Source organism: Mustela nivalis (genome assembly GCF_964662115.1).
Source record: "Mustela nivalis genome assembly, chromosome: 5".
Taxonomy (NCBI): Eukaryota; Metazoa; Chordata; class Mammalia; order Carnivora; family Mustelidae; genus Mustela; species Mustela nivalis.
This window is the reverse complement of record NC_139024.1, coordinates 84,263,935-84,290,322: the sequence shown is the minus strand read 5'-3', so window position 1 is coordinate 84,290,322 and position 26,388 is coordinate 84,263,935. Positions and strand designations below refer to the sequence as shown.

General features: G+C 41.5%; 1 protein-coding gene across 1 annotated transcript in view; it reads left to right on the top strand.

Annotated features, from left to right (window-relative positions):
* The window catches only part of BTBD9 (BTB domain containing 9), a 415,294-nt gene that overhangs the window by 324,090 nt on the left and 64,816 nt on the right, over positions 1-26,388 (top strand). Inside the window, exon 9 of the mRNA XM_082732274.1 lies at positions 20,103-20,210. Coding sequence (XP_082588400.1) covers positions 20,103-20,210 — 108 coding nt within the window. The remainder of the gene's footprint in view (positions 1-20,102; positions 20,211-26,388) is intronic.

The following is a 26,388-nucleotide window of genomic DNA, read 5'->3' as shown; positions in this document are numbered from 1 at the left end:
AGTCCTAGCCACAGCAGTCAGACAACAAAAAGGAAGGAAAGGCATCCAGATCATTAAGGAAGAGGTAAAAATATCATTATTTGCAGATGACATGATACTATATATAGAAAACCCAAAAGACTCCACCAAAAAACTAATAGAAATGATAAACCAATTCAGTAAAGTCTCAGGAAACAAAATCAATGTATAGAAATCTGTTGCATTTCTAGGGGTGCCTAGGTGGCTCAGTGGGTTGGGCCTCAGCCTTTGACTTGGGGTCCTGGGATCGAGTCCCGCATTGGGCTCTCTGCTCAGCAGGGAGCCTGCTTACCCCGACCCCTGCTTGCCTCTCTGCCTACTTGTGCTCTCTCTCTGTCAAAAAAAAAAAATAAATAAAATCTTAAAAAAGAAAGAAATCTGTTGTATTTCTATACACCAGTAATGAAGCAGCAGAAAGAGATATTAAGGAATCAGTCCCATTTTTAAAAATTTTATTTATGATTTTTTTTAATGACGTATTTGCGAGAGAGAGAGAGAGTGGGGGTGGGGGATTGTGGAGAGACAGAGGGAGGGAGAATCTTTTTTTTTTTTTTTAAGATTTTATTTATTTATTTGACAGACAGAGATCTCAAGTAGGTGGAGAGGCAGGCAGAGAGAGAGGAGAAAGCAGGCTCCCTGCTGAGCAGAGAGCCCGTTGTAGGGCTTGATCCCAGGACCCTTGGATCATGACCTGAGCAGAAGGCAGAGGCTTTAACCCACTGAGCCAGCCAGGCACCCCAGGAATCAGTCCCATTTATAGTTGCACCCAAAGTAGTAGGATACCTAGAAATAAAATAAACCTAACCAAAGAGGTGAAAAACCTGTACTCTGGAAAATATAAAACAGTGATGAGAGAAATTTAAGATGACACAAAGAAATGGAAACACGTTCCATGCTCATGGTTTGGAAGAGCAAATATTTTTAAAATGACTATACTACCCAAAACTATTTATTTAATGTGGTCCCTAACAAAATACCAACATCATTTTTCACAGAACTAGAACAAATAATCCTGAAATTTATATGAAACTGCAAATGATCCTGAATAGCCAAAGCAGTCTTGAAAAAGAAAAGCAAAGCTGGAGGCTTCATAGTTCTGGACTTCAAGTTATATTACAAAGCTGTAGTAATCAAAACAGTATGGTACTGGCACAAAAATAGAAACATAGATCAGTACAACAGAATAGAAAACCTAATAAGAAACCCACAATTATATGGCCAGTTAATCTTCAGCAAAGCAGGAAAGAATGTGCAATGGGAAAAGGACAATCTCTTCAAATGATATTGAGAAGAGTGGAGAGCAACATGCAAAATAAAGAAACTGAATCACTTTCTTATATCATACACAAAAATAAATCCAAAATGGATCAAAGACCTAACTATGAGACCTGAAACTATAAAAATCCTAGAAGAGAGCGCAACAGTAATTTCTCGGACATTGGCCATGGCAACATTTTTCTAGATATGTCTCCTGAAGCAAGGGAAACAAAAGCAAAAATACAGTGTTGAGTTATAAAACTCAACCCCCCCCCCAAAAAAAACAGTTAAAAATGGACAGAATACCTGAATAGACATTTCTCCAAAGAAGACACACAGATGGCCAACAGACACATGAAAAGATGTTCATCTTTGAGGGACATGCAAATGAGGGAAATGCAAATCAAAACTACAATGAGATATCACCTCCCATCTGTCAGGAAGGCTAAAATCAACAACACAAGCGACAACTGTTGGTGAGGATGTGGAGAAAAAGGAACACTGGTGCACTGTTGGTGGGAATGCAAACTGCCACAGCCACTCTGGAAAATAGTATGGTGGTTCCTCAAAAAGTTAAAAATGGAATTACCCTAGGATCCAGCAGTTGTACTACTAGGTGTTTACCCAAAGAATGCAAAAACACTAAATCAAAGGGATACATGCACCCTGATGTTCATAGCAGCACTATTTACAATAGCCAAGATATGGATGCAGCCCCGGTGACCATCGACTAATGAATGGATAAAGAAGATGTGGTGTATATATACAGTGGAATATGAAAGAACTTCATCTTGCCATTTGCAGGGACATGGATGGAGCTAGAGAATACAATGCTAAGCAAAACAAGTCCGAGAAAGACAAATACCATATGAAATCACTCATATGTGGACTTCAAGAAACAAACAAGCAATGGGAAAAAGAGAGAGAGAGAAGCAAACCAAGGAACAGACTCTGAACAAACTGATGGTTACCAGAAGGGAGGGGGCAGGGTGATGGGGGATATAGGGGATGGGCATTGAGGAGCACACTTATCATGATGAGCACAGAGCAGTGACACATGGATGTGTTAAATCATGATATCGTACACCTGAAACTAATATGCCATTGTTTATTAAGTAACTGGAATTAAAATAAAAACTTGAAAAAAAAAAGACCCTCTAAAACAAATAATGCTTCACCAGTAGTTCTCTAAACAATCATTTTTAACACCAGGATCATTCACTTTGGAAGAGCAAATAAAAGGAAAGCATCAACCTACCCTTTCTGTGGTTTCACTCCGGCAGATGCTTTCTACACTGCTCCCCAGTCCCCCATCCCCATAGCCCATACAGGGTCACAGAAATGTGGCTGTTCTCCTGAGAGCTTACAGAAGCATAGGGCTTTCAGCAAATTGCCCCAAATTTTTACACATTTAATACATCAGATTGCTTAAGTATATCTTTTGAGTATGAGGTGAATAAAGCTCTTCTGAAAACTGGTGAAGGGTCACCGCAATTTAAGATTAGCCCTTGAATTAATCCAGTGCAGCAGTCTGCCTTTGAAAACCTCCATTCCTCGGGTGCCCTTAAATCAGAGACCACCCCCCCCACACACACCGGCCAGGAACTCAATTTTGTCACCTTGTTAAGTTGCTTTTGGTGCCTCGTGGTAACACCTGATGCAATCTCTCTCTCTTTTTTAAGCTTAGCGCTTTGTAAACTGGTCACCCCAGGGTACTTGATCGAAACATTCTGAACCAACAGAAGCATTGAGATCAAGAAAAATCCTTCCATGTCCCCTTCTTTCCTCTCCCATCTGTCCACCTCCATTTTGCATCCTTCTCCAAGGAAAAACGATTATGATGACAGGCTGCTTGGTGCCCCTTGGGGACTCCTTTGTGCAACTTTCCTGGACACTCAGGGGCTGAGGTCCAGCTGAGGCATCCTTTTTGTCTTTCTGCTGCATTGCCTCTTTTAGCAATGTATTAGATTCGGTAGAAGGGGTATTGGTTACCTAGATAAATGCAGAGTTTGCTTTTACTTCTCCCTGGGTTTTCTTTCCTTCCCCTCCCTTAAGACCTAACAGTAGGATCCTCTTTCTTCCTTTTGCCTTATGATATCCAAAACCGTGTCCCTCAATGATTAGAACATTACCAGCTTTGCCACGTTATTCTTTTACTGTAAATGATACCCTAGTCTAGACTGTTCAGATTTTCCATACGGTTTAGTGTTGAGAAATGGCTAATGGTCCTTTTCCTTGCCATATCTTAACAGTAGCTGTGAAGCTCTAGCTGCTTCATTGTCTCCATGTAAGAGGTGAAGAAACCAAAGTATAATTGAGTTCCTTTCTCTTTTTCTCTCCACCATGAACGTGACATGCAGCTGGTACTAAAAGTCTAGCTGGGAAGATTCCAGCATGTTGCACGGTCTTTACAGAGCCTCCTATGGCCTTAAAAAGAAAACGAGAGAAGGCATCACACCTTCTGGTTCAACCCATCGTTTTTCCTAAAGGTGTAAATTATAGACACTTTCATTAAATGTTGTGGCTAGGCCTTGACAACATTTGTTTTTATTACTAGCCTTCATTTGCTCCAAAGGAGCTTACGTTTGGGCAGCATTTAGCCACAAATAACAGAACCAGATTAAGACAGACTTTTTAAATGTGTGTGTTTGTTTTGTTTTCACTTGTTTATTTGGGTCTCACACAACAAAATGTCGGCAGGTGGATGTGGCTGGCATTAGTTCCGCAAATCAGCAAGCCCTTTGGTCTTTCTTGGTCTTTTTCACGTGTATTTTTGCCTCAGAGTAAAATGACCTCTGCGAAGGCTTTAACTGCCTCGTCTGCATTTAGGCAGGAAGAGGGAGAGGGCAAAGAATAAAAAGAGTCCTGCCAGCCACTTCTGTACCTTTTTACTAGAAAAGCCCAAGCTTTATTTGGAAGTCCACCTAGTTGACTTCCACTGAGTCAGGAGGTGGAACTGGGTCATACGCTCAGCCCTAGCAAGGTTGGAGAAGTTGAGGGTCACGGTAAGGGGTTGGCCCATCCAGTGGGCAGTTCTGCCATACAACCCTACCTCCTGCTTGACATTTCATATCTACCTTGGAAGGTGTATAAATCCCCATATTTCATGTGGTCTCTGTTTTGTTTTGTTTTGTTTTTAAACAGCCTTATTGAGATATAAGTCATATATCATACAATTCACCATTTAAAGTATACAATTCAGCAGGGGTTTTTTTTTTTTTTTCATTTATTTTTTAAAGATGCCCTTTAAGCTTATAGCTTCTAGATGTATCCAAAACAGTAAATATAATAATTATATTTTATATTATTCTCAGCTTCAAAAATGTTCTGTAAATAAAAAGTCTGTGTCTGCTCACTGGGTAGTTCTGATCCAAAACAAGCAGAATTACTGATCATCTGTGTTTGTTTTCTCTCTCGCTCTTTTTTTTAAATAAATATGACGGTTTCTTTTCTTTTGTTAAAAAAATTTTATTTATTTGAGAGAGAGCAAGAGAACACAGGAGAGGGAGAAGCAGACTGAGTGGGGAACCACCACCCCCTCCACTGCATGCAGGACTTGATCCCAGAACCCCAAGATCATGCTCTGAACCAAAGGTGGGTGCTTAACCAACTGAGCCACCCAGATGCCCCCTTTGGGCACTCTTACTTCCTCTTTTATCTTGGTATTTTTTTAAGATTTTATTTATTTGTTTATTTATTTTTAAAGATTTTTTTTTTTTTTTAATTTGACAGAAAGATCACAAGTAGGCAGAGAGGCAGGCAGAGAGAGAGGAGGAAGCAGGCTCCCCACTAAGCAGAGAGTTCAATGCGGGGCTCGATTCCAGAACCCTGAGATCATGACCTGAGCCGAAGGCACAGGCTTTAACCCACTGAGCTACCCAGGCGCCCCAAGATTTTATTTATTTATTTGACAGAGAAATATCACAAGCAGGCAGGCAGAGAGAGAGGAGGAAGCAGGCTCCCCGCTGAGCAGAGAGCCCAATGCGGGGCTCGATCCCAGAACCCTGAGATCATGACCTGAGCCGAAGGCACAGGCTTTAACCCACTGAGCTACACAGGCACCCCAAGATTTTATTTATTTATTTGAGAGAGAAATATCACAAGCAGGCAGGCAGAGAGAGAGGAGGAAGCAGGCTCCCCGCTGAGCAGAGAGCCCGATGTGGGGCTCAATCCCAGGACCCTGAGATCATGACCGGAGCTGAAGGCAGAGGCTTAGCCTTCTGAGCCACCCAGGTGCCCCACTTCTTCTTTTATCTTTTAGCACAGCCAGGGTTAAGGTTACAACCTCAATTCAGGCACAGCCCAGTGCCTGACAGCAGGAGCCAGTGATCTCCTTCCTACTGTTTCACTGGTACTATTTGGGTTGATCCTTCCTTAAGTTGCAGTGGTAAGAACCAAGAACAAGTCTTGAGTATTGAAGAAAGCACAGGGCAGGCCACCAAGCTTGCTTTGATTGAAACTGTTGAGGCATAACCAACTTGGGAATAGAGAGTGCTCCATGTCTTACACCTTTTGCATAAGAGGTTTGAGCCAAAAATTCTACTAGCAATTAAGTCCTTTTGCTTCTGACTTGCTGGGACTGTCCCAACATATACATAACTCAAGAACTTTGTGGGACACTGTAGTTGTGGTCCAGTGTAATAGATTTTATTCCTAAGTCCCTTAGGTATATACCATTTAATTGTCCTCTCATGCCTAATGCATCCCTTTCTTCCTGGAGGCTAAAAAATAATAATAAAATAGGACACCTGGGTGACTCGGTCAGTTAAGCATCCAACTTTTGATATCATCTGAGGTCTTGACCTTGGGGTTGTGAGTTCAAGCCCCGCATTGGACTCCATGCCAATATCTTTTTACTTTAAATAAATAAATAAATAAATAACATCTATAATCGAACAGTATCTTTATTAGGAAGCTTATTATAGCCCTATTAGAAAGACATAAGGCATTTTCTATAGGGAATTGTTTGAGAATTGGTGGTAAACCAGATAAATAATATCTTGATAACAGGCTTCTTGGTAGAATAAGTAAATGGCTTTGTCATGATTGTGTTCACTATAGGGAGATTTCACCTGTATATTTTAGACTCAAAGAAAAAGTAGAAAAGTCATAGAGATTAGTTGTGACTATTTGGGAAGAACATGTTAAATAGAGTCATCCATTTAAAATTGGTTTCATTAGCACTGGGTGTGGTGAAAAAATAATGAATACTGTTTTTCTGAAAATAAATAAATTAATTTAATTTTTTAAAAAATTGGTTTCATTAAAGATTCCAAATGAGTAGTTCTGTTAACAGGCCAAGCGCTTTAAGGTTTTCATTGTTCTGTAGTCATAGACAGCCCTGGTCAGCTATCTTTTAAGATGCTTTTTATACTCACAGTAGAAAGAGCTGGAGAGGTAACGAGGAGATAGATCCATACAAATCTGTCTTCTCCTGAGGACCAATAAACAACTCAACACTCTCTGCCTGATTAGTGTGGTTTAGCCCATCGTGTCTTCTTCCTCTATAAATGATACATTATTTTACTGCTGTCATATTAACTACCTTATCAGTGACTATATAACGTGTGTGTGTGTGTGTGTGTATTGTTTATTGACTTTAAACGTCCCTGTAACATCTTTATCCTATCGTGCTATTCCTATGCCATCTGGAAGGTGGTGATCAGTGACTGTCCTCTGTTGACTGTCCTGTGTGCACACATCCTTAATTTGAGAATGTGGCTCCTGGGCATTTCATCAGTTCAGGGAGGAGAGAAGGTTTGAGAATGGTTTTCAGGGCTTTATTTTTAATTGGAGCTTTTTTTTTTTTTCCCCAGTCTCATTCCCTTCTTGTTCTTTTACCCTTAGGAGAAATACCAGAAATTTGGGGTGAAAAGAAAGCCAAAATTGTCAGGACAGTTGTCATGGTAACAAAAATAGGATTAGGACTATTGCAGAATCCAAATTCCACATGGAATTTGCTACATGAAAATCTTTGGAAGTGCTTTCAACAGAAGAAAGATTTTAGACATTTCTAGGCTAAGCTCAGCCTTAGTTTAAACTATACCTTTATTTCTTGCCTTGGTGCCATAACTCTGTACTGCTCAATAAGGAACAGCTTTAGTTTTCTGTCTATTCCTGGTACCAGCAAGCTTTTTCTGGAAAGGGCTGGGGAGTGGATATTTTAGACTTTGTAACCCATAGTTTCTGTTATAATTGCTCAACTCTGCTGAGTGGGCCTGGATGTGTTCTGATAAAACTTTATTTACAAAAATAGGCACAGTTTACTAATGCTTAATCTATCCAGCTCCTTTCCTAACAGCTCTGGTCCATAGGTGAAAGCAAAGATTTAGGGAAGTCCATTTGCCTTTTACAGTGTCACAGTATGTTAGTAATAATACTTATAAGCCTACTATTAAAAGGTATGAATATTAATATTAGTGTTTAATTTGGGGACAAGATGCACACCATGACCTGGTGGTTTTTCCTGCTGTGTTTGTAGGAGGAGAGCCTTCGGGGCTGACCAAGGAGAGGCTGGGAGGAAGCCTGGCAGAGGAGACTTCAGCCTCATCCCTGACCTTAGTAGAGCACTTCTACTTTTCTCTCTTAGGGAGATTGAGGTTCTTCTAAGATGTTTGTGAAGGGGTTCTGCTACTGAAGAACATTATTGAAAATATTGGTTTACATTTTTAACATTTAGTATAATGCCTTTTTAGAGTGGATACTTTATAAGAAGAACCAAAGGATTTGTCTTGTATTACTTTGTAATTTAAAAAATAAAACATTAAAATAAGAGGAACCACAAATCACCTACGTTAAACTTCATCTCCCTTTCTTCCCCTGTCTGCACCCCACAAAACAGATTTTAAATCTGAGAGTACAGGGTTCTGAGACAGAGGCAGAGTTGAGACTCATGTCTCCTGTCTGCTGCCACTACTAGATATGCCATATTGCGCAGCAATGTCCTCATGTCCATCAGAGGCTGTGGGAGGGTCAGTGGAGCTTTTAGTGTTCCACTAGGCTGAGGAGATCATTTGACCCAGAATGTCCCTGAAGACACACTGTTTTCTTCTTCCCTGCTCACATGCTCCTTCTTCCTTTGAGCTACCAGGAGCTCCCAAGCACCCGATTGCCCTAGCTAATCAGGGTGCGAACTGCCGAAAGCTGGAGTAATTCTAGCACCAGCAATTGGAGGTTACCACGGGCACGTCTCCCAGCCTCTGACACCTGAACACTGGTTATGTGTAGAGCCCTGGCTACGGCAGTCTCATGTGTGACTCAGACAAGCTGCCTCAGCCAGGTCCCCTTCTGCCTCTGGCATGAATATCAATGTTGACTTTTAGGAACTGGTGCCAGAGTGGGAGGATCCTGGGAAATCTTCAGATCTCACTACCTTGGGTGTGATTCCTTCCTTGGCTTGTGAGAGTTCTTAATCTTTTCTGTCTGTACCTTTCTGAATGTAAGTCAGGGTAGTGATATAGAGCGGTGTGGGGTGTGTGTGTGTGTGTGTGTGTGTGTGTGTATGTGTGTGTTCACACACCCATACACGTGCATACACACTTTGGGTGCCTGCGTGGTACCAGGACTGTATTCTCCAGATGTCCATGCACCCACTATGAGCCAAAATACGAAGGAAGTAACAAAGGGCGTCAGCAGATAGGGTTATGGGGCAGAAGGGAGATAAATGTTTGTTCTTCTTGATGAGAAAGGATAAGCCGGATGAACAAAAGAAACCGTTTAACTCACAGAGTGCAGGATTCTAATGCAGCCTCATGCTGAGCTTGAGTCAAAATGGCAAGGTCTAGCTGCAGCTGGGCCTTGGATAGATAGGAGGGATTTATTCATCTCTGCCTCCTTCACTCGGATTTTCTCCTTTCAGCCATCCAGTATCCATCACCAGAAAGCCCGGCTTCTGTACAGGGTTTACACTCATAACTTGCCCGGGATACATTCTGAAGGATTAGTGTACATGGTGTGGAGATGGGCCCTATGCTCAGTACACTGTGGTGAATATTCATGTCGGCACCTGGGAGGGTTTTTCTAAAAAGGCAGCTCTTACAGAATACATTCTAAAGAGAGAGTGTTTTTCCTGTCTGATGATCCTTCAACCAAACAAGTGTGGGAGGGAGGGGGAAGCTGCTCTGTAATTCTGGAGAGTATTTATGAGACAGAAAACTGCATTCTTATATCTGCTGCAGCAGGGGGAAAACCATGCCCCCTCTGCCTTCAGAGTCTTTGCCGGGGCCTCCCGCTCTAGGCGAGACAGGATAGGCGATTCCAGGACAGCCCCTCCCCTCAAAAAAGGCAAAAGTGTTTAGCCTTTGGTCCTGTAACCTACATGAGTTTGATCTGATTGCAGCTGTTTAGCAGCTAGAAAAGTTCGAGTTGTTAACGTTCAGCTGAAAATGTTTGAATTAAAACTTATGATCCCAGCTTTGAAGACCTGGATCAAGAAAACTGTACCGAGTGGCCAGTGATCAAAAGAATTCCACTGAAAAACATAATTAGCCATTTTTCCCCTCTAGCTGTTACAAAAAATTACATAAAATCTTGCTTTCTTTTTCGTGCTTCTTGCCATGCTTCAAAAGACTTATCACATAGTTACATATTAAATTGATTAATTATCTTTTGTTTATAAGAACTTATCATAGTTAGAATTCTCACTTTTATGTATTGGTTAAGGCGTTACTATTATTAGTCTCACTAATGTGGTCTTTATTTTAGTGGCAAGTCTTGTACGGCACGGAGGATTATGATTTGTCAGGCACCTCAGACTTCAAATAGAATAGTCTACTTTAAGTGTTTTAATTCTGTAGCTTGTAACTTATTACAGTTTTATTTTCCTGTTTTGGAACGTAGTTGTTTTCAGGTGAAAGCCTTCACAGAACAATTGCATAGAGGAAGTTCATTAGCAAAGGGACTGAAAGGGAGGAAATGCAGACCAGGCAAGAATGGGAAAGAGGGCAGACGGGCATCCATTGTGCAGGACCTAGCAGAATGTCTAGGAGATTTGGGACCACGTCTGGGGGCAGGGTGGGGGCCAGGAACTTTGCAGAGAGAGGACATGAAAGAGGAACAAGCAATGGCAGGCACAGGTGGTACAGTTGAAGGAGGATGAGGGCCCTGATTGGATGGGTAAGTACTTTCAAATCATTTTCAGCAAGAGCTCAGGACTTTATAGACTTTATAGATTGTGCCCTATGGGGAAAAGAAGATGATTCAAAGCTGGAGCAAAGGTTGAAACTCATATCAGATTTGGGTGAGAAGGTCTAGGCTGGTAAGAAAGAGAGAGATGGGAAAATAGTACTGGCTGTGTTAAGAGAGACCAGAGGAAAGATTTGGTGAGAGCAAAAATAAAGAGATTATATACCTGAATAGGAAGATTTTTTACCTTGTAGCTCAGCCCTGCTGGAATGTTCTCTCACCTGTAATATTCAGAGTTGAGCCTCCCCACCATTGTTTTGCCTGTCCATTCTATCCCTTTATCACCAGGTTGAGAGAATACAAAGCTCTACCTGTAGTTAAATTGTGAGTTCTCCCACAGTGCCAGATTCCTATGAAAACTTGACCTAAGGGAATAGAAAGGAGCTGTGGAGCTTATTAAATTTCTCTTTGGCTCTGCTTCTTGGTGCTTTGTAGGCGGCGCATGTGGACATGTATTAGCATGTGGTCAGAGGAGGGGCAGGAGAATAAGGTCAGGAGATGAAATAGCAGTCGGAGTCGACATATTTCATAACTTACCTCCTTAAGTGAGACTCTCCAAAATAGTGTGGGGGTGGAGGGCTGGCTGGGGGGTGTTTCAGATGGAAAGGTAATGTAAGAGAGCATTAAAAGATACTGTACCAGGGTGGACCTATCTGGGTTTTGTGAGAGGGTGATTTATCTCTAGTTCCCTCTCCTCTTTCCATCATCCTCCCCTACCCCATTCCCCGTATCTCCTCCTCCATAACTCCGAAAGAGATACGGAGTTCAGTAGTGTGGCATGCTGGGGCCCCTGAGGAATACTAAGGTATTAGCCATGCATGACCCCTATACTCAATAAGCATGGTCCGGGGGGTTCCTCTTGAACAGGCTTGGTCCTGGAAGCTGAAAGAGGAGCGTTTGGATGGTGTTACACAAGAAACCTGGAGCCAGGTGACACTTTACTTCCTTACCTATTGGGTAAAGGCTCACACTGGGGTCATTTTATCTTACAGCGATCATAAATGTGAGTACAAATCCAGGGCGTAAGATCCCTAACACATAGCTGGTAGGTCAGGGAGTTCTGAGTTCTTAAACATGCCTGTGCCTTCCTCTCACCCTGCAAATAATTTCACAGAACTGGGGACAGGGAGCAGAAACCCTCACCCAAGTGCGTATTGCCCTCAGCCATTAACCAGTTCTGGCCTTTTGAAATCCCAATAGCCCTGACGAGCCTTCCTAGCAAATGCGGCAGAGAGTGAGCTGGTCTGACACCTAGGATGCCAAGCCCCGTGGTCTAGGCAGGGCCTCTGTTTCCACCCCTTGCATGTCCATCTGGGATCCTTCTGGTGAGCCAAATTGGGCTGATGTCACTGGAGGTGTGTGCGTCCTGCGTGCACGTCCTGATGAGGAAGCTGCTGAGATTAAGGAAGACAGCTTCACTGCCGAGAGAGACATTGACAATGCCAAATTTAAACACAGAGAAAGATCTGTGAAAGCTGCACTCCCGCTTAGCATGTCACAGCCGAAAAGGCCTATAACATAATGAGACTTCACCTTTTAAAATCTAACAAGACCATTTGAAATGATTCCCAATAGTTTTGAGGCGGCGTCTTGCTTAAGGAAGGGACAGTATTTGGAAAGAGTCACCTTGAAAAGTAGAAGAAAACTGCTTTTCTTTGCAAACACTGTTTGGCCCGGACAAAATTTTCTCATATGTCCACATTGAAAGCATAAAATAAAAGAATTTTCATCAAATTGTACTGTATAGTATGAAATCTAGATCATAAGCATAGGCCTAAACTTATTTATTAATAAAGGGTTTGCCAAATGATTGTGTAATCTGTGGAAGATTGCTTGGGTGGTGGTTAGCCCCCGTAAGAAAATTAACCAAGGAACTTAGAAAAATAGATTTGCATTGAAAGCAGGAAATGTGCTGATTATAAATTGTCTTTTTTTTCCCCCAAATGTGATAATGTATGCAAAAACATTTTGAAACCAGTGAGGTCTGTGTGAATGTGAGGTGGGATTATGATGAGTTGTTCACTGTTCGTTCCACACCCAGTGTTCACTGACTAGCGCCCGGGCAGTTACGCTGTTCGGCGGCATGGTGTTACCCTTGACGTTATCACCTAAAACTTGAAATTAAAAACTTAATCCTTCCAGGGCGTGACGTGATGGTCTCAATAAGCTATTAAAAGTCGGTAGTTGTGTACTATCAAAATTTCAGAAAGCCTTGTCCCATCCAGCTGTCCTTATTGCCCAATCCTGCAGGCATATTCTCTATTGGCATCTCTCTACCTTCCTAGAATTTACCTGGATTATACTGTATGGAATGCAAGGTTTGATAGGAGAGAAAGCCTCCTCTTCCTCCCTCCTTTTTCAGTGAGCCAGCCTACACTGTGAAGCCCAAGTGTATGCTTTGCCCCATCTCCTCACTTTTTCTTCATCCCGTGGCTTCGGTGACTAAACACAGAAACTACATGTGCCAGACGACCGAGCGCTCGCACCTGTCTTTTCTCTCGCCAGCGGCAAGAGAATATTGTCAGCCAATGCCATTATTTCTCCCTCTCTTAGAGGAATCGCCCTCTGTGTCCAAGACATGAGAGATTATACAGGATCAGACAGTGTGTAGGCTCTGCGATGTCCTGTGACTAACGTAGCTCCCCAGCTCCCACTCCATCTGGCGAGCAGCCTGTGTCACCCTCCTCCTGCTGTCAGAAGAAGGCGGGTGTCCCCTCTGCCCTGAAAGGTTGTGGCCCACTTAGAGGCAGGGCCCCCATGGCGGCAGCTCCTTGGGGGTTCCTGTGTCTGGAATCTGCAGGGCAGACACCTGCTCTGTCTCACACACTTTCGATCACAACGCTGTTACTTGGCTCCGGTCTCCTGCTGAGAATCTCATTTTGGGCGTGTGGTCCTCCAGCAGCTCAGTTAAGCCTAACCTTCCTCTCCACCTGAGGAGGAAGCTGCCTGCACCCCTGAACCCTGTGACAGTTGACAGTGAGGGCCCCTCTCATCTGTGGGAAAATCCCAGTTTCTGCCCTGGGAAGTTGTTCCTCCAAAGCTGTATCATTCCTCCTGGCAGCTGTTACAGGCTCCCGCCCCCCACCTGCCTCTCAGTAGCAGAGATGAGAATGGAGCCTCACGTAATGTTCTTCCTGCTCCTCACCCAGAAGAGTGGGAACTGGGCTCTTGTGAATGAGGTGCCAAAGCACTGAAGAATCCCTCTGTGACCGCAGTTCCTTCCTCTTCTCCCTCACCTCCATGTCTGCCACATCTCGTCTCTTGCTTCATGACTTCTAGTCACTCTTGATTCTGAAAGTTAGTCAGCCCCCTACTTGGCCCCAGTTAACCCCTCAGCAGCCTAGAACTGGCTGATACTCTGGTCCTTTTCTTCCCTGACCCTGCCCTGCATCTTCCTTGTCCCTGGTGGCCCTGCTTTCCTCTCTCTGGCTCCCCCAGGCCACTGCTCAAGAGAGTTCTCAACTACCTGGAGTGTCCCGTCTGCTGGGCTCCCTCCCTGCAGCTCAGTGGACCTACAGAACCTACTCCAAAGTCCGGTTGCCTTTCCACCCCACAGTGCTACCCTGCCACTCTCAGCTTTCATTGAGAATCTTCATTTAAAAGAGAGAGAGAGAGAGATTTTATTTATTTATTTGAGAGAGAGAATCCCAGACTCCCTGCACAGTGGGGAGCCCGATGTGGGGCTCCATCATGACCCAAGCAAAAATCAAGAGTTGGAGGCTTAATCTACTGAGCGATTCAGACACCCCCAAGAATCTTCTTTCATACCTGAATGAAGATCTCCATCCAAACAAACTTCCTCACCATCCCTATTCCTCACCTCCTGTCTCTCTGGTCCTGGAGCCCTCACGTCATCATTGTCACCCTCAGTCTCATCTGGACCTCTGCTCTTTATTGAGCGACCTTTCCATCTTGGGCACTGTGCTAGGATCTTATCTTAGGCTTTTTGGTTCCAAGCTGCAGAAACCACATAAAGATGGCTTAAGCGATAAATGGCAGGTTTATTAAGATGATGGGGATATTTCTCATTGAATACTAGGGCAGAAACTCTGGTGAGCCTTAATCAGCTAGTAGAATCCTCCCAGGAACCAAGATAACCCCTCCATGGGCCACATCATCTATTTTCTTTGCTTCTCATTGCAGATGACTTTCTTTGCTTCTTTGTGCCTCTGATGAAAGAGGGTCACCCCAGGAGGCCCACGTTTTCATCACATCATTTTAAGTGAACAGGGCCAAATAAGCCCGAATCTCACATAATTCTCAATTCTTGAGAAACGAAATCCAGTTGGTGCATCAGGGGTCATGTATTTTCCCAGAATACACTCGGGTCCACAAACCAAGCTCAGGAACCACCCATGTCCACCTCCGGGTTAGGCAAGAAACAGTATTCCCAGCGAAGAGTCACTGTATAATGGACAGAAATGCAAAGAAAAAATCTCTAGCCCCCCCCCCCCCCACAACACCTCTACTGCTTTCGCAGGAAATTATAAAATGTTAGAACTGGAGAAGCCCTTAGAAACCATCAAACCTAGATCTTTAATTTCACAAGGAATGAAGCTGAAGTACAAGTAAGTGAAGTAACTTGCCTAATGTCACTTAGTCAATACTCGGTAAATATTTGTTGAATGGAAGAAGATTATTTCTAAAGAACTTAATTTCTGGAGATCTTGAACAAAGAATAGACTCCAAACCTTTGAGGTCAGAGTATCTTTGGTTTTGGTTGAGAGATTAGAAATGGATTTGATAACAAATTAGTGTGTTACTAATATCCCAGCAGTTGTCCCCTCTTCGTTGCTGTTTTTTGCGCAAGTGAGGAACATGGCAGCGGCAGCCAACGTAGTCACGGGCCTTCCAGTGGCATCTCCCAGGACGGACAGTTAGAAACAGGCAGAACAGATCCTTGCTGCTGACCTAAAAGACACCAATTCAGCGGAGAAGCTGTTGATCTCAACTGTTTAAACCTCAGCACTGTTTCCAATCTGGCACAGAATTAATCCCTTAAGAAAGGGATGAAAAAAATGCCATTCAGCACAACATAGTTTGTCATCGCATGCATAATGCAGACTTCCCAATTAGAATGCTACAATTTGGAAACTTTCTTCACAGACTGATGAGAGAGCAATTATTTTAAAGAAGGGAAAACTCAGTCCACTGGGTTTGCCTCAAGTCACTTCTGACTCAAGCCGCAAAGACAAGAGTTTTGAAAACATATTCACTATTGAATTTTGTATCAAAACACCAGCAAGGAGAGCAATTAGTTGCTGTAAACTGAACCCCGGTAATCAATGGTATGCAGCCAGCCAGAGCATTTATGGAAGATGTAAGCAAAATCACATCTGCTAATCAATTAAAAAAAAGCCCAGCACTTCACTGCTTTTAGGGGAAACTCCGCAATGAGACTGAAAGAAGATGGAGGAGACAAGGTTTAATATCACCAGGCGTTTCAGGCGGTGCTCATTAGGGAGAGGGAATTGTGGCAACAGCTAAGTACAGACCTGATCTGCATCAGTAGATCCTGGACAGTGGCTTCCTTTATCTAGCCCCTCTGGAAATGGCTTCTGATGTCCAGGTGGAGGTGTGTGAGATATAGGGGGATATGTTTAAGGAGCACCTCTCCGATAAGGTCAGAGGAAGTGTGTCTGTGCTGGGCGAGCTCCCTGAGCAAACATTCCTCTGCAGATTACAAATCAGAAGTACCTCTGTTGTTGCAGGTGCACAGGCATGGGAGCAGACTGCTGCCAAGGGAAGAAGGGAGGGAGTTGGTGGGTTTTTCAGTTGTGCCTTAGAACAGAATTCCTCTCCGTTGGGGGAGGGGGGAAAGAGTGAGCCAATTTTTCTTTAGTGTCCTTAGACTGTACTTCCCCCCCCCCCCAGTTGAATCAACAAAGGGATTTTCATTCCTGGCTAAGCCTAAATTCCAAGCAAATATTCATCCAGGCACATGAATTAGAATCTCTCTTAAAAACTACAGTGTGTAGGTAGTTTGATAATGTGGGGTCCATCAGTGTCCCTTTTCCACCCTGGAGTCACCATGACCCCACATTTCCAGCCCCCAGGGACACTTAGTAGAGGAATAGAAAGGAGATGTCTCAACAGTGTGTGCATTTGGCTGCTGTTCAGAAAAAAGAATTTAGGCCAGGAGAAATTATTGAAGTAAAGATCGATAGACTGAGCTAATAAAAATTAATATCTTCAGCATGCAAACTATGATAGGCAGTAGATTAATATCCTTCAAATATAGAAGGTATCTTGTAAGTCATTAACAAAAGGATAAATATAAGTAGAAAATGGGTAAAGTGTTCAAGTTCAGTGGTAAGTAAAAAGCTGCAAGTTAATGACATAGATTTCATCTATCAAATAGGCAGTATTTTTAAACATAATACACAATATCGGCAATGATGCAGAGAAACAGACATTTGTCATACACTGCTGGTAATATGAGTAAAAGCGAGTACTGACTTTTGTTTGGGGGAAGGAGGGAAGTGCGTAGTCTTTTTGTGATACATATCAAGGCCTCACCTATTCTGCCCCAGGCGTTTCACTTACAGAAACTTTCATGGGCAGGAATTGTAGGTTTAGTTTAAGAATATTCATCACAGAGTTTTCCTAGCAACGTAATATTACCAACTACCTAGCCGTCCAGTAATAAGAAACTGATTAAATAAATTGTGGGACATCCATAAGGTGGAATTCTGTGAAGCCAGTACATACAATGAAAAAGAAAATTTGATAACTACAAAAGAAAGGTATTTGTAATCAACCACTAAATGAAAGAAGCAAGTTACAAATAATTTGGACCATGTGTATGTGTTTACAAAATTACTAGAATTACAGGTGATCTTCCTTTTAAAATAAAACTCAAAACAAGTTAGAGGACTTTATAGGAAAAACTACTAAGGGACAAAATATACACTACTTTAAAAATTCTTTTAATATCCTGTCACACCAGGAATCTCTACTAGAGCATTTGTGATACTTATAATTGGTCTTTCTTTTTATCTTCTTTATAGCCCATCTCCTCAGGGCAGTCTTTTTCCATGAAATATTTTGAGATCTGGTTAGATTCAATCCCAAAAGAGCCTGATTATTTTCAGTGGATACACTAGTAGAAACACTAATTCATGATTATCCAGAAGGATAGGGATTATGATGAACCTGGGTCTCCACAAATAATCTAAAATCCCATTCAGGAAATAGCCTCAACACTGTCTCCCAAAAAGCCTGTTTGTTATCAGAGTTATTAAGTAAAGAGAATGAGTAATTAATCTGAAGTTTTTTTTTTCTTGTTTTTAATCTACTCTGGCAGAGTTATGAGCTATTTCAGCCCAGAACATGTATGGAACATATACTCTCAACAGAATCCATGTTTGAAGTAGAATTTTTTTTTAATGAGAAGATCAACAGTCTTTCTATAATTTTTATAAGAGCCAGACAAACATAGAAACAAAAATTATACTTTGAGGGGCACCTGGCTGGCTCAGTGGGTTAAGCCTTTGCCTTCGGCTCAGGTCATGATCCTAGGGTGCTGGGATTGAGTCCTGCGTTAGGCTCTCTGCTTAGTGGGGAGCCTGCTTCCTCCTCTTTCTCTGCCTGCCTCTCTGCCTACTTGTGATCTCTGTCTGTCAAATAAATAAATAAAATCTTTTAAAAAATTATATTTTTAAAGGTTACTCAACATAAACATAAATTAACAGGCTAAACTGCATTAAAGTGCTAAGAAACTAGAATAATATTTGAGGAAATGACTAATGAGGGAAATGACTCACTTTCTTATTAGCCAAGCTGGTACAATCTGAGAGCAGAATTATTAGACGCAAAAACAATAGAGTGGAATCCTGTCTGATTCATTCAGAGTACTTGGAGAGATTAAATACTCAGGCAAATTAAGGGGAATACTCAAGTGAATTAAGGTGGAATCTGTTTCCGCTTTACTTAAAAGATGAATTCCAAAATATTAGGTAGTATGGGTTTAGTCACTAATAGCAAACAAAATTAGACTTGGAAACAAATAAAAGGTAAATGGAACGCAGTGTCGTTTCTAATCCCCAATAATAGCGTTATAGACAACACTAAATCGAGCTTGTGCAAAAAGTTTTTATTGATTATCATTGCAAGATCAAGGGCAAATAATATGAACTACTTTTGTAGAGTGATAGGTTGTAGGTTGTAAATCGGGACCAGGATTCATAAAGTGGGAGTAAAGGAAGCACTTGACAGAGGGATGATAAAAATGGGCTTTGGCCGGGACACCAGGTTTGAACCCTGTTATCTGCCAACACTAACTGTTTGAGCATAGACATGTTACTTAACAGCGATAAACCTTACTTTCACCATCTGTAATTTGATGAGAATACTAATGCTTGTTATGGGGATTTGGGAACCATTTAATAAGATAAATTATATAGAGCACTTAACATAGGGCCTGGTACACAGTATAAGCATTAAAGAAATGTTGGCCAGTATGATATTAATAATCATCATTATCACTGTTGTTACAAATAAATATTCATTGAGCATAGGCTCAGTGTGACACCATGCTGAGTCCCTGGGTATAGAAGGATCAGTAAGATATAAGCACTGTCTTCAGGGAGCTCACTCTCTGTTCTGGCCATTGGAGGAAGAAAATATGCATGACCAAATGTAAAACAATAGATAGGTATCTTGTATGGGAAGGACTTTTGAGGCTGAAATCATAATTCTTTTTCTTTTTTTTTTCTTTTTTTTTTGAGGTTAAAATCACAGAAAACAATGGTGTCTCATCTCCTGCCACTGTGGCACCATCAAAAGCAAAATGCTAGACTGTTGTCTAATCTAAGTATTACAATACTTAGATTCTTTTATTTTTTTTAATTGAGGAGTAACCACACATACAGGGCACAAATCTTTCATGTCTAACTTAACTGGGTATTTACTGTGTGTGTACCCATGAACTACCACTCAGCCAGAATCAACACACTTCCAGCATCCTAGAAGGTTCCCGCGTTCCCTTTCACAAGCATTACCTCTTTCAGAGGTAACCACTGTTCTGATTTCCTGTCACCAGCGATGAATTTTGTCTTTTGAGACAAAAAGGAGATACGCGGAATAGAACCCAAATAATCTCTAAATAATAAGAAAGTTTTACTAACGAATATATGTTTGCTTGTGTCTCCAAATCAGATCATTGTACCACAGCTGTGCAAAATTCCGCTAAGAATGAGAGGGAATCTAAAACATGATAATTGAGGTCATTGGGGCGTACTAGTTATTATCAGTTAGAAAGCACAGATTCCCCCCATGAACGCTAGTCTCAAGGATGTTGTTACCTTTGGTCAGCCTACCCAAGTGGAGATGAATCAGGAAGGAGGATTTGGGGACATCTTCTCATAGATAAGCCAATCCGAGGGGCATAGCCAGTCAGGGAGCAAAGGCTGCCTGAGATAAACTCCTAAAGAGACCTTGCTCTCACTGCAGACTGACTCCGCCTCCTGTCACCAGACTTTTGCTGGAGATTCATGTCCTTTCTCCAGGCCTGGAGGTGGAGTAGGGGTAAGGGGACAAAGGAGGCAGGAAGGAGAAGTAAAGTAGGCGTGGATTTCCTTATGCTGACAGGACACAGGCAGTTAGAACATTCACAGCATTCTTATGTATTTTCCTTTGTTCAGGTTACTACTTTGGGACTGTGATGATCGAAGCTACAGCTACTATGTTGAGGTCTCCACCAACCAGCAACAGTGGACCATGGTGGCCGACAGAACGAAAGTCTCCTGCAAGTAAGTTATGTCTTCTCACAGAATTTATTACAATTTAAAAGACCTTCTTCCCTATGGGTACAGAAGGTTCTCATGAAGACTCATGGAATCACCAAATTATTCTTAGTTACAGGTTGAAAACATCATTTACTTCAGTTTTGACTATTAAGTACTTTGACGAGAAGTTATTTTTTTATGTGATCAAACAAGCTTTTCTTATTTGGTGGTTTGACCTTGACTCTTGGAAATGACATGTACCTGAGCAGGGAAAAGGATTTCAATATGTAATCCTCTCTTGGGTCCCCACCCCTGATACCACACACTACCCCTTTAGAACTTTTTTCTTCCTTACAGAATTTTGCCAGTACAATACACACTTTAGTACTTATTCTGGGACTCCATTCCCTATCTTCCTATCATTCCCAGCATTACTTTTAAATATTTATCTCATCTCAGAAAGAAAGTTTGGTATTGTAGATCTCTAGTCATTTCCTGCATATGGCTTTGGGCCTCCGTTTGCGTTTACACTGTTGTGGGGGAAGCTAGGAGGAAGGATCCTGTGGGTCCTGACTGGCCTGAGATCATGACTGGAATGAGTCTAAACATGTTTATATACCTGTATAACTCACTCAGATAAAAATTAGCACATTCCCAGCATCCTAGAATCATACCTTTTCCCAGTCATTATCTAAAAAGAGCTCAGTGCCTTTTGGGGTAGAACCAGATTCTCTGGGAGGCAAGGTAAAGCAAAATACCTGAGATTTCTTTCTTTCCTTTTTTTTTTTTTTTTTTTTAAGATTTTATTTATTTGAGAGAGAGAGAGAGCACAAGCAGGGCAGAGGGTGGCAGAGAAACCGTGAGAGAGGGAGAAGCAGACTTCCCACTGAGCAGGGAGCCTGATGCAGGGCTCAACCCCAGGACCCTGCATGACCTGAGCTGAAAGCAGACGCTTATCCAACTAGCCACCTGGGCGCGTGAAGATTTCTCTTTTTTACTATTGAAATATGATTCATGTACCACACAATTCACCCTTTTAAAGGTACAGTCTAGAATTTTTAGTGTATTCACAGAGTTGGGCAGCCATCCCTACTATCTAATGTTTCAAACATTTTCATCACCCCCTCAAAAGGAAACCTCCTACCCATTAACAGTCTTTACATTTCCTTCCAGTTCCCACAGCCCCTCAACCCCAGATATCTCCCTTCTGTCTTTGTGGATTTGCATATTCTGGATATTTCCTATACACAGAATCATAAGATGTGATCTTTTCTTCTGGCTTTTCTTCATTTGACGTAGACTTCTGTCTTCATTCATGTTGCAGCAGGTGTCAGCACTTAATTCCTTTTTATGGCTGGATAATATTCTATCCTATGGAAATATACATGTCACATTTTGTTTCTCCATTCATCAGCAGATGAACACTGGAATTGTTTGCACGTTTTGGCTAAAATGAGTATTTCTGCTGTGAACCTTCTTGTGTGAGTCTTTTTATGAACATATGTTTTCAGTCCTCTTGAGTATATTCCTGGGCGTAAAATTGCTGGGTCTTATGGTAACTCTGTGTTTAAGTTTTTGGGGAATTGCCAAACTTCTCCACAGCAGCTGCAGCATTTTGCATTCCCACCAGCAATGGAGGAGGGTTCTGATTTCTTCCCATTCTCGCCAATACTTACTACTGTCTAGCTCCTTGTTCACAGCCATCCTAGTGGGAATGGAGTGGTGGTTTCAGTTTGCATTTTCCTCATGACGAATGACGTTGAACATCCTTTCATGTACTTTCTTGGCCAAGATTTCATAACAGCATTAATGATGGCTTATTTGATGCAACGTTTGACACCCTTACCATCGTAATGATCGTAATTATCATAGAGCACATTTAATGCTTCCATTGATTAAGGTAACACTTGCTGCTATAATGGAAAGTGGCTTCAACATTCCGGAGTCTTAATGCAATAGTTTATTTCTCAGTCATGTAGCAGGCAGTATGGGCAGTCCTGGTTATCAGGTGGCTCTTCTCCACAGGTGACTGAGGAACCCAGGCATCTTCCTTCTTGTGGCACTGCCATCATCTGGGGGTTCATCAGCATCACCTGCATCTAGCTGCCAAATGGGGAAAGACCAGAGAGAAGCTATATCTGGTCTTTCTGCACAGCCTTGGCCTGGATATAGTGGCCATCCCTTCCACTTGCGTGCGATTGAGGAGAAGTAGTCATTTACCACACTAGGTGCTGGTAGGGCTAGAAACCATAGTTCCTGCTGGGCAGCCACTTCTCAGCAGAGCACAGTCTTATAGCCATCTCTGCCGTCAGATAAGAAAACTAACAATTATTGAGTAACTAGTATTCTATGACTTTTCTGTGTTTTGTCTCACTTTGTCCTGAACATAAAACACCATGTGGGATATTGTTCTCATTTTATAAAAGAGAAAGTGGAGGGCTCTTTCTGTTGTACCACAAAGCCTTACTAAAGAGGGCTAAGCCCAGCTAGATGACAGAAACAAGGAAATGAAAATGACTTACTTGTTTCCAAGTGCCTGGAACCCTTTTTATACGACAGGAAGGACTTCCAGGCCCATGAACAACTGACCATTTATCTTTTCAGAGCTATTGCTCCCTGAGTATATAGCTCATGGGCCAGACCCTCTGCTTCCCCATCTTTTCCACATCTCACTGGTTACCATCACCCATCTTGTCTGTTGTTTTATGTGTTATAAATTAGATGCTTCATCTCTTTATGTTCCCCTGCTGAAGGTGTGTTACAGTATGGGTTTTGACAATAACTGGTTGACTGACTGCTGACTCAGGTATATATCATAATGGTTTTGTAGTTATTTAAATGGTTTTTTTCTTGATTCAAAAATGCATTCACTCGGGGCGCCTGGGTGGCTCAGTGGATTAAAGTCTCTGCTTTCGGCTCAGGTCATGATCCCAGGGTCCTGGGATCAAGCCCCACATTGGGCTCTCTGCTCAACAGGGAGCCTGCTTCCCCCTCTCTCTCTGCCTAACTCTCTGCCTACTTGTGATCTCTCTCTGTCAAATAAATAAATAAAATCTTTAAAAAAAAAAATGCATTCACTCATTAGACCCCTCCCAGTAGCTTTTTTTTTTTTTTTTTTTTTTTTTTTAAGATTTAACTATTTATTTGAGAGAGAGCTCAAGCAGGGGGAGGAGCAGAGGCAGAGGGAGGAGCGGACTCCGCACTAAGCAGGGGGCCTGACACAGGGCTCAATCCCAGGACCCTCAGATCCTAACCTGAGCCAAAGGCAGATACTTAACCGACTGAGCCACCCAGGAACCCCTCCTACCAGTAGCTTTGTATTAAGTCATCAATGTCTTTTTCCCCCTTTTTTTGGTATTTTGTTTCTATTCGTTGTTGGATTTAAATAATTTATATCTTTTTAACCTTCCATGTTAGCACTTCCATGCTACAGCAATACGTGTTTTAATAGATTAACAGATAAATAATGTAAAAACAAGAGTAGTAGCAAGAAGGTAAATGCCTTTTAACCCCCTAAGAATCAATGAAACAGAAGGTCATGACTTTATGTTTAGAGGCATAACCTGAATCTATTGTGCCTTTCATGTGTGGGTTAGATGTTAAGAAATATAATAGAAGACATGCGGATGATAAAAGAGGAAAGACTTTCCTTTTTACTAATATACTCCAGAGCAGTCCTCAAGAGAGGATTCTGTTAGCTTCAAAAGTTATAAACCTCCTTTTTTTTGAAATATGTGAATCATGTTATAAATGAAATGCTATAGGATCTTTATAGATCACAGCCGTGCTTCTTGATAGCGTTCTACCTAGTCAAGAAATCAAAGGACAGATTTTTGCTGTCCTCTGAAAAATAACTAGGGAATGAGATTCCCCAGTGTCTCCTTGTAAGACTCTGCTCCTGGAGCAGGATATTTTCCTGTATTGCTATCCTAAGTCCTTTCTGCTACGGATGGAGCTCACTTGTTTTACTCTCAGGATAAAGGCCCATTTTCTATCACAGATAAGCATGTTTTTGTATAAGCGTGTATTTGATTTGGTTTTTTTTCCCCCCCGGCTTACTCAGATATAATTGATACATAACATTGTGCGAGTTTAGGGTATACAGTATAATGATACATAGAGCAAAGTGACTGCCACAAGTTCAGTAACCTCACGTTTTTTATCTTGCAATGAGAACTTTTAAGATCTGCTCTCTTAGCAGCTTTCAAGCGTACAAAACTATGTTCACTGTAGTCACCATTGCTGTACATTCCATCCCCAGATCTCACTGATCTTGTAACTGGAAGTTGGTGCCTTTTGATCCACCCTTCACCCACCTTCCTCTCAACCCACTAGCAACCACCAATCTGTTCTCTTGTTTCCATAAGTTCATTTTTTAAGATTACACATTTAAGTAAGACCATACACTTATTTGTCTTTCTCTGTGTGACTTTTTCACTTAGCATAATGCCCTCGATGTTTATCCACATTATTGCAAATGTATTAACTGATTTTATAAAATTACTTTTTACCCTTCTTTTTTCACACCAGCTAATACTATGCCCTTTAGCCTTCTTCCAAAAGACTTCACCTTCCAATCTTTGATTCCTTTTCTCTACTGTCTTCTAAATCATTGAACTTTAAATCTGTGTTGATACAGTAAGACACCAACATCAGCTTTTTATTATAAATGTAAAACATGCATGGAAAAGTAATTTAAGCAATACAGAAAGATAAATGTGAAAAGTACAATTTTATCTCCCCATCTTGTGCTCCGTTCCTCAGAAGTAACTGCTTTTGACTATTTTTTTTGTTTTTATCACATCTCAACTATAAATAATATTTTTATGTCTGTGTTTATTAATTTATCAGCTTTACTAACTCCTTGCTATAAAAAATGAGAAATTTAGCTCACTGAACTATTTCTCATTTTTTGTAACATTTTTTCCTTTTAGTTCCACCAACTACTTACCTTTTAAAATTAAACAATATACCTCTATATTTTGAGCCGTCATTTGTAGATAGTATTCCTTGACTCCCTACTATGTATGAAGAAATTACCACCCTACCTTTCCCTTTATCTCTCCCCATCTTCTGTTAACTGTCCCACCACATTGGCCTTGTAAAGATTTATGACACTTATTTTCTGTTCTGTAATTTACAGTTAAACCTTCCATGTGTTAACTGTAAATTGGTCTCAAAAAGGGAAAACTACTAAAAACTCATTATGATATTATGATTATGTAAACACTGTTTACTACAGATCTATAATTTATTGGATGTATTATTCTGTGTCACTAAACTTATGTCCCTCTTAGAAGAATTGTATTGTGTTCAGATCAAATGGATTTGATTTTCTTACAAGTACTCAGAATTCTTTCCCATATAATAAATAAATAGCTTCATATTAGCTAGCTTTTTGTTTTCTTGGAGCTTCTAATTGCCTTTTTCCTATTTACAGAAGTTTCTGAGACATACTGATTGTTCTTTGGTTAATTTTAAACAGACTGCTTCCTAAGCCTACGACGTAACTCAAATTTCTCTTTCTTTCCTATCTAGTTTGGTTTCACTCTTGGATTTATTTTTCCTCTTGTAGAATGTGGGTAAATGGTTAACAAAACCCTGTTTCCTTTGCAGTGAGATACTGACCTTGGGCCCAGTTACCTCTTCCGATCTGTTCCCCTAAAAACCTGATGGAAGTGGAGTGTCAGCTATTAGGCAACATTGCTTATGAGGAAAATTGCCCCTGATTAGTAAATTGCATCTGGCTTGGGAGGACTGTAAATATCTGGTTGGAAACCATAGCTTTGGGTTTCCTGAGTGTGATGACTTTTGTGACTAGGCACGTCCCTTGTGAAAATTCTGGGATCTTTGTTTATGGAGCTATTACAAGAGATAATAGTTTCAATCTGGAATATGAGGCTTCTGAACTAGAGTGGCTCCACACCGGCCCACTCTCACCTGAGCTGTCATGTTGCATGCCAGCGGGAATAGCTCCTGTTCAGTGGTATAGACCACTGCAGGGACTCCCACTAAGCAGAAATGCCTGCTGCTACTCCAGTGGCATAGTGTTCTCTGTTCTCTCTCCTGGGTGAATCCAAAGCCAAATAGGACTTTGTTGGGTCTCACTCAAGATCTCTCATAGGCATTGCACAGAGTAAATGTATTCAGAATTGTTTTCAGAAAAAAGGGTATGTGAAAGGCAAATTTTCAGAATTCTTGC